At 32.3% G+C, this 7,435-nt stretch overlaps 2 protein-coding genes across 2 annotated transcripts; both read right to left on the bottom strand.

The window, feature by feature from the left end:
• Positions 1-251: 251 nt before the first annotated feature.
• On the bottom strand, positions 252-3,690 carry LOC123720008 (mitochondrial import receptor subunit TOM70). Its single transcript, XM_045676399.1, has 2 exons — positions 2,040-3,690; positions 252-1,618 (listed from the first exon to the last, which is right to left on the bottom strand). Exons 1-2 carry the CDS (start codon positions 3,527-3,529, stop codon positions 1,465-1,467), a joined length of 1,644 nt encoding a protein of 547 aa, XP_045532355.1. The 5' UTR covers positions 3,530-3,690; the 3' UTR covers positions 252-1,464.
• Positions 3,691-4,871: 1,181 nt separating this feature from the next.
• Positions 4,872-7,327, bottom strand: LOC123720009. The gene is made up of 5 exons (XM_045676400.1): positions 7,248-7,327; positions 6,764-6,890; positions 6,337-6,607; positions 5,634-5,756; positions 4,872-5,250 (listed from the first exon to the last, which is right to left on the bottom strand). The coding sequence occupies exons 1-5, from the start codon at positions 7,309-7,311 to the stop codon at positions 5,128-5,130; spliced, it is 708 nt and encodes a 235-aa protein (XP_045532356.1). The 5' UTR covers positions 7,312-7,327; the 3' UTR covers positions 4,872-5,127.
• Between the last annotated feature and the right edge of the window lie 108 nt (positions 7,328-7,435).

Here is a 7,435-nt window from a genome sequence, read left to right as displayed (position 1 = left end):
TTATTAATTACAAACTGGACCATAGAGCAAAAACGTATAACTAAATGTATCTATTATTTTTAGGGTTATATCTAATTTAAATATCGTAATATTTTTTATGAATTGAAATTTTCGATTTATAAATCAGTACATTATTTTGGTAGGACAAACAAAACTATTTCATAACGGCTGTGGAATTGAATCAAACTTCGGTATCTGGTGGTGTAGGTATCCTGAAATCTATGGACAAATATAATAAAAAATACCAAACATATTTTTATGTATTTATTTGAAGTTTTCATAAATTGATAACTATTTACTATCGGTGAGGTAATAACTCTTGTAGAACCACATTAGCTTTCTAATTCTATAACCATGTCAAATTACTGCATTGAAAGTGCATCCAGCGCGTGTAGATTGAAATGGAATTTTCAGCATACATTTTTAAATAAAATATTTTCAACTAGTGTTATTACTATTTGTTACCCATGTCTGAAACTTGGATGTACATTATGTATACCGCCGTAACTCTTCTATCCTCATAAATGATTTTCTTCTTACAGTTTGACAACAATAATGAAAGGTTATCGAATTCTGACTGCTTAAACACTATTTTATAAATACACAAGAAATTGAAATGCACTAAATAACCACATCACACATAGAAACCTGAATGAAACCTTATAAATATAATTTATCTTTAGAGTAACAAGATAGATTTGAAGTTTAACTTTAACTGATAATGTGGCACAATATTTTTTTGTATCTTTTTGGTGATATTTATGGCTGTCCCTAAAATACTTACAGAAGTATTGAATCTCAAATAAAATAAATTTTGCGAGTTTGATAACTTAACCAAACAATAATATACTGAGACAATTTTACAGTACTTGTTTCAAATGGAATGATTTTAATTGTAGTATTTACTATGTTTCAACATCACTCCTATTATTTTCATAACTAGAATAAACATCAAGATTCCAAAAACAAACTTCAATATGAAGTACATGTTTGCTTAATATAATCATTCAATAACATTCATATTAGCAAATATTGTAATGAATTTTGTTTGAAAAATGTAATTATTAATTCAACAAATATAAATTACCTACCAGTGTCAAATATATATAGTTTTTAGATAATATTGGATCTAGTGTCAAAAATAAATTTATATCAATAAATGTACAAAGGTTGGGGCAGTCATCGGCGGTAACATAAATACAGTGTATTTTTGGATCTGAGAAATTCATAGTAGGGTCAAATTATAATCTTTAAGCAATGCACATTATCATAAATTTTCAGGAAATCATCATTTAAGGCATATGCTTTAAATGTTATTTGAGCTGAGAAAGAACTTGTTGTACACATGTAGCAAACAATCTATTAAAACCAGCATGTCAAATGAATTAAATTACCCACCCTACTTTGACATTCACAACAAATTTATAAGACAATATTAATATTCTCGTTGTCCTTTTTTACTGCCTAGCTCACAGTCCAATCGAGACCCCAACGTTGTGATACCTTTAATTGTGCAGCAGCAGCATCTTTGAGACTGAATAGATGTGTCATTTCCAATTCTGTTTTAGCCAAAGCAATTGCTTTCTCAAACAGTTCCAACGACCTGCGTAAGTTTCCTCTGTAATCATACAATTTATTTTTAATAAGTTTTAACTTATGTAGTAGAGAGTTATAACTCCTAAACAGCTTAGTCAGATAGGTAAAAAAAATAGTGTTTGTTTCTTTGACTGCTAAACAAGTAGTACACCTACTACAAAATTACAAATCTCAAAAAGAAATGAAATTTATATTGGATATACAATATCTTTGTTGTAAAGCACTAAATATAGATTAGTTCATCATGAAAATAATTGATTCTTATCACACTGAACTAGTCATATCTATTTATATCAAATTGTTTTAAAACTGCCAGCGATTTATGAACACAAGATATCTGACATTTGATATTTATATCTCTTTTTTGATCATTGTGTTTTCCTAATAGAGAATATATAATTATATTAATAATTAACCCTATGGAAAATAAATAAATTACCAACCTTTGTACTTCTATAGTTCCCAAAGTTTCATATGCAAAGTCACATTTATCATCCATCTCTATAGCTTTGTTAATTAATTTGACAGCTTTGTCAAAATCAGTATTCTTCTGCAGCTGAACTAGACCCTTGTGAACATAAAGGGTAGCATTGTGCGGATCTACAGCTAATGCAGAATCAAACAAAGCTTCAGCCCTTCCCCATTCCTGCTGATCAGATAATACTTGGGCATACAAGATGTAGGCCTCAGCACACCTAGGAAATCTTTCCAATGCCTGTTCAAAATCAGCTCGTACTTGTGTTAAAGCCCCAATGTTCTTATGAAATTGAGCATGTCTATAATCAGCATAGCATTTCTGAATATAAGCAATAGAAAAATCTGAATTAAGTTCTACTGCCTTTGCAAATTCAGAAGTGGCTTCATCCATTCGCTCTAACAATAAATATACTTGTCCTCTGTGATGATATATGTCAGAATTGCCTGGATCCAACTGTGCTGCATTGGCAAAATCTTCAAGGCACTTCTCAGTATTCTCCAATTGTGTGTAAAGAGAGGCACGTTTGATAAGAGCATTCACTTTCACTTTTGTAGAAGCATCACTTTCAATTACCTTACCCAAATCAACTTGGGCTTCCTCATGCCTACCAAGAAGTAGATAAAATGTAGCTCTCAACAGTAGAGCTTCATATTTGTATGAACCTTCTGAAACTAGTTCTTCAGAGCAGGCATCAACAATGGCTTCATAGTCTTGAGTGTCAATTGCCCGCTTGGCTTTTGCAAACCCACCAGATTCATTTTCATCAATGTGAATTTTTGTAATAGGATCCTCTAAAAAGGCTGAGAAGTATGTTTTGATAAAATGCTTAGAAGGCATGACTGGTTGTCGTTTGGAAAGAGCTTCTCTGGCATGTTGTCTTCCTAGAGCTTTTAAGATACGATCAGCATTCACTAATGAGCTCTGAACTTGAAAGCGTTCTAATATGCAAGCTGAAGTTACATCCTCTAATGCTAGAACCAGATCACCACTTTTTTCTGCAGCACGGGATCTGCGCAGATAGGCTTTTACATACTTTTCATTAAGTTTCAATGCAAATGTACAATCTTCCTTCACTTGATCCCACATTTCTCTCTTTTCATAGCAGGCAGAACGGTTCTGATAGAATGTAGCTAAGTCCTCGGAACGGTCAGGAGGACAAGCCTCGATCGCTTCATTATATAAGGTGATTGCTTTATCGTATTCTCCTCCATGAAAAGCGCGATTTCCGGCACCCTTTAATATCATTGCACGGTCAATAGCACTTTCAGAAACTTTCGCGTTTTCTTCATTGTCTAATGAAATAGTTGTCTTGGCTTTAAGTTCAGCTTCCTTCTTTTTCTCTGGATCTTCAAACCTGTTTCTCAAATAAAGGTAACCTAAGCCGATAGCCAGAGGGGCACCGAGAAGAATGGCCAGTTGCCATTTAGGAAAAGGTGTACTTCCCGTTGATGCCATCCTCTTTATATGTTGACTAATTTTACTGCTTCAGCATTTGTAATTACAACTATAAAAATAATCTGAACTCTAAATTTTACAACTTTTACGCAAGTCTATCCTAAAATAACCTTTTCAGATACTTTGACAATCTGATAATAGGAAATAGATATAAAAATTACATTTCGTTCACAGATAACACGTGACTTAAGTCAGTTTCAGAAAAAAAACTATTTTGTTATCGTTGACATTTGTTTTAATTGTCGTGAGATGTGGATGACTAGATGGAGCTCTAGATACATATAATATTATCTATAAATCTCATGAATCATAAGACAAAGTTACGGTACATAAAATATAATTTTGTTAAACATTCATTAGTATTTCTCAAGATAATAATGAGTCATGTATACTGTATTAACATGTGGCTTGTAATATAGATAGATAATACGATCATAGATGGCTCTGCTAACTTTTTAATGTAATAAAAAAAATGGGTAAATATTCCGTATCGCGTCACCAGCGATTTTGAGGCTGATTTTTTTTATGACTTTGTCATAAGTTCTCAGCACCATAACTAGTGTTGTTATGATGGCGCATGACCTTTTGCCAAAAAAAAGTATGTAGTTATACTCAAAAAGTACCCAAAACCGAAACAGAGCATATTAATATTATCGGTTAGGTTAGGTTAGGTTAGTATATTAATATTTTTTGTAAATAACTGTTACCTCAATACCTCTTCAAAGTATGGGATCTATTCGATGTATCGCATTGTAAATATCGATAACTATTATATATACCCCCGTGACCAGGTGACCACCACAAGTGACCAGACATTATGGTTCAAACTCTTCAAGTTTAGCCAAGAGCCTAATAAAAATTAATGGTTATTTTACTTTTTGCACTTCCTCCTATTGTGAAGCAAACATCGTGAGGGAACCGGCATATCGAATTATCAATGACGTTTGGCAGACACAAAAAGCTCATCACCTACTTGACTTCAAAAAAATATAAAGGGATCAGATGTAATCTGATAAACTGAAAATAAAAATTGCAGCGTTTCTAATGACGTCTTCATTCATTCTTCATTTTTTCTACCCGAAACTGGAAATTTCTTATATCCTTAGGGTTGGAAGATAGGTCGTATATTAAATACTGAACTAATGAATGTGGTCAAGTGGCAAAATGTGAGCTAATGGCATTCCGATACAAATTCGTTTAGCGTTAGTGGGTCACGCATTTTGACTCTGCTGCCATTCTTTACGACAATCATAGCTTTCCGTCACTTTCTTTTACTGAGTTCACTGACGAAGACGAAGTTCACGACACGATGTAATCTAAATTGAATTATAAGGAGGCATTCTATAAGTTAGTTTATTTCCTTAGGTTACTAAATGATGTTACCAACACATTATCCTGCACACTTATAGGTTTAAAAAGATAAATGCTAGACTTAATTCTTTAGGAGACACAATAACTTTTCGTAAGACCTAAGCTCAAATTTGTGGTAATTGATAGTATGGCAAGTTATTTTGTAAGATTGATCAGTCGTAAATTAAAGACTATGCCTTCAATGTAATATATGTTTATATGTAAGATCTGTATAGTTTAGGTTTTCTTTATTTGCATCCATCCAGTCTTATTTTAGGAAATGTTATAATGTCTTCAAGTTCTTGCATTATTGGCAAAATAGTTTGGCTGGCCCATTTAGTAAATGAGCTACTTATGGAACTACTTTCAAACTGCAACAATTAAAAATAATACATGGAGACGTTAGAAGACATAACAAAACCAAAATACAAATATTAAACTATACAATTTCTGTATTCAATTATTCGTACGTATAGCTTGTATAAGGCTTTTCCTTTACTTACGTCTTGTTAACAGCGCTTAAAAATGACTACCACCGATTGGGTTTGTAAAAATTATTTGAGATCATCCGATATTTAATATATGGCGACGGAAACAACAAAGCAACGCTTTTTTTGCTGTTTCCGTCGCATTTCTGCATATTTTGTTTCAACATTTTGCCTGTTATACCTGACAGACGTCAGGTAATTTTTGGTCTATAAAATACGAGTTTCCTCGCGACGTTTTGATGATAAAAGCATCAATATTAACTTACGTTCCTTCTTACAACTTGACTGACATTTGTGGAAGGCAGAAAGTTCATCATTTCAAGCCGCGCTACAGATCCCGCACGTGACGAGGTGTATGTTGTCTCATTTGTGTTTAAAAGTCGGGTTATCTACAAAGACGTACATATGTAATATATAGGATACCGATCCCGACGAGTTGTGTAATAAATTTTTGTTCTCCCAATAGCGCTAACGAAATGTGTAATACAAAATTCAACATTGAAGTCGGGATCGCAACCCCTATATATCGCTATTGGGTAGTTAAGTTATATAGGTATAGAATAAAATATTAAAAACTTAAGAATGTTGTACCAAACAGCGTGTGTGAAGAGTACATGTGTCCTCTGGGTGATTATTTTTATATTTAATCTCAGAAGCGTATAGAGTTTTTAAATTTTATAGTATGAAGTACTGACAGTCTTAAGTAGACGCGTCGCCAGGGTTAGGTTAGATTCTGCCCCACCTCAGTCGAAAAATGTTTTTTTTTAATAATTAATATTATTGCTGCATATCATTTACCTATTTACATGTTTCAATTATTTTACATTTAAGACCAGGTTGAATTTTTACTTGTATTTATGCAACTTATAGTTTTCCCATACTCTGTATCTACTTCTATTGCCCCCTCCCCTTGAAAAAATCGGTTGGCGACGTCGGATCTGGAGCCTAGGAGCTGTGACCCAATCTTACCGATATAGGAAAAGATATCGAGTCATACAAATAATCGACCGTATATCTTTGTTCTGGTTGATTGTCCAATTTCACCAAAGCATTAAATCCTATTTTTGCGTGGTTGAAAACTAAGGTAAACAAAACACCAGCCTGGTATTCTGGCACTTCATTCGCCAATCTCCTAGTGACCATTGAAGAAACTTTATCGAAATGTACGTTCTGTATGGAAATCAGGAAATTATCTGTATATTGAACAGAGCCTGATACGTGCCACGAGTACATTTGATTGCTGAAAAATGTATAGTTTTTTGTATTATTTATTAAAGTAAGTAAACTAAATGAATATGTTTTATTTTAAGCATGTATTAATACTTTAAATTATAGAATTTAACAAGTGATATTTAGTCCACTAGCTTCAAAATTAAAAATGAATAATGCTCCTTACTTTATAGTTTGATTAAAGTCATCGACTTTCAAGTTGCAAAATTTTACATCTATCTCAAGTTTATAAATCGTTTCCTGAGCAAGTCTCTCAACATATCCTAAATGATTTTCTAAACAGGCTTTGTTGTCTGAAAATAAATAAGTATATTTAGTTAAAATTGTGTTGAACTGCCTCCATGGCTCTAATTTTAAATAGGGGATTAACGGACCTTTCAACTCGAATTGTCACAGCCAAACTAAATACATAGTAAATTAGTCTGAATTTTCGTTTATTAAAGAAATAAAGTTAGTTTATCGCGTAAACCAAAGATAATATAATTAAGATTACTTATATCTGGTTCAGACTACATGGCAAAATAATTTGTATAAAAATTGAAAGAACTATTTATAATTTATAATATTTACTAGTAGGTCAATTTGTTTAAATTAGAAAAGATAACAATGAGTTCTATAAAATAAATACTTCTTAAAAAATTAGAACTTACGCCATGCTTGACAGAGAATCCCTACAGGAAAACTTAAGAAAATTGTACACAAAACCTTCAACATTGCTAGGTGAATACAATACGTTTCAAACAAATTCAAGAGGTTTGCAAATTAATTTATTTATCTGATATCTGATAATTTAATAATTGATACAGAGATAATAAATTATAAGCTGATTACATTTGAG

This window comes from Pieris brassicae, chromosome 2 (assembly GCF_905147105.1).
Source record: "Pieris brassicae chromosome 2, ilPieBrab1.1, whole genome shotgun sequence".
Taxonomy (NCBI): Eukaryota; Metazoa; Arthropoda; class Insecta; order Lepidoptera; family Pieridae; genus Pieris; species Pieris brassicae.
This window is presented reverse-complemented; position numbering and strand designations above follow the sequence as displayed.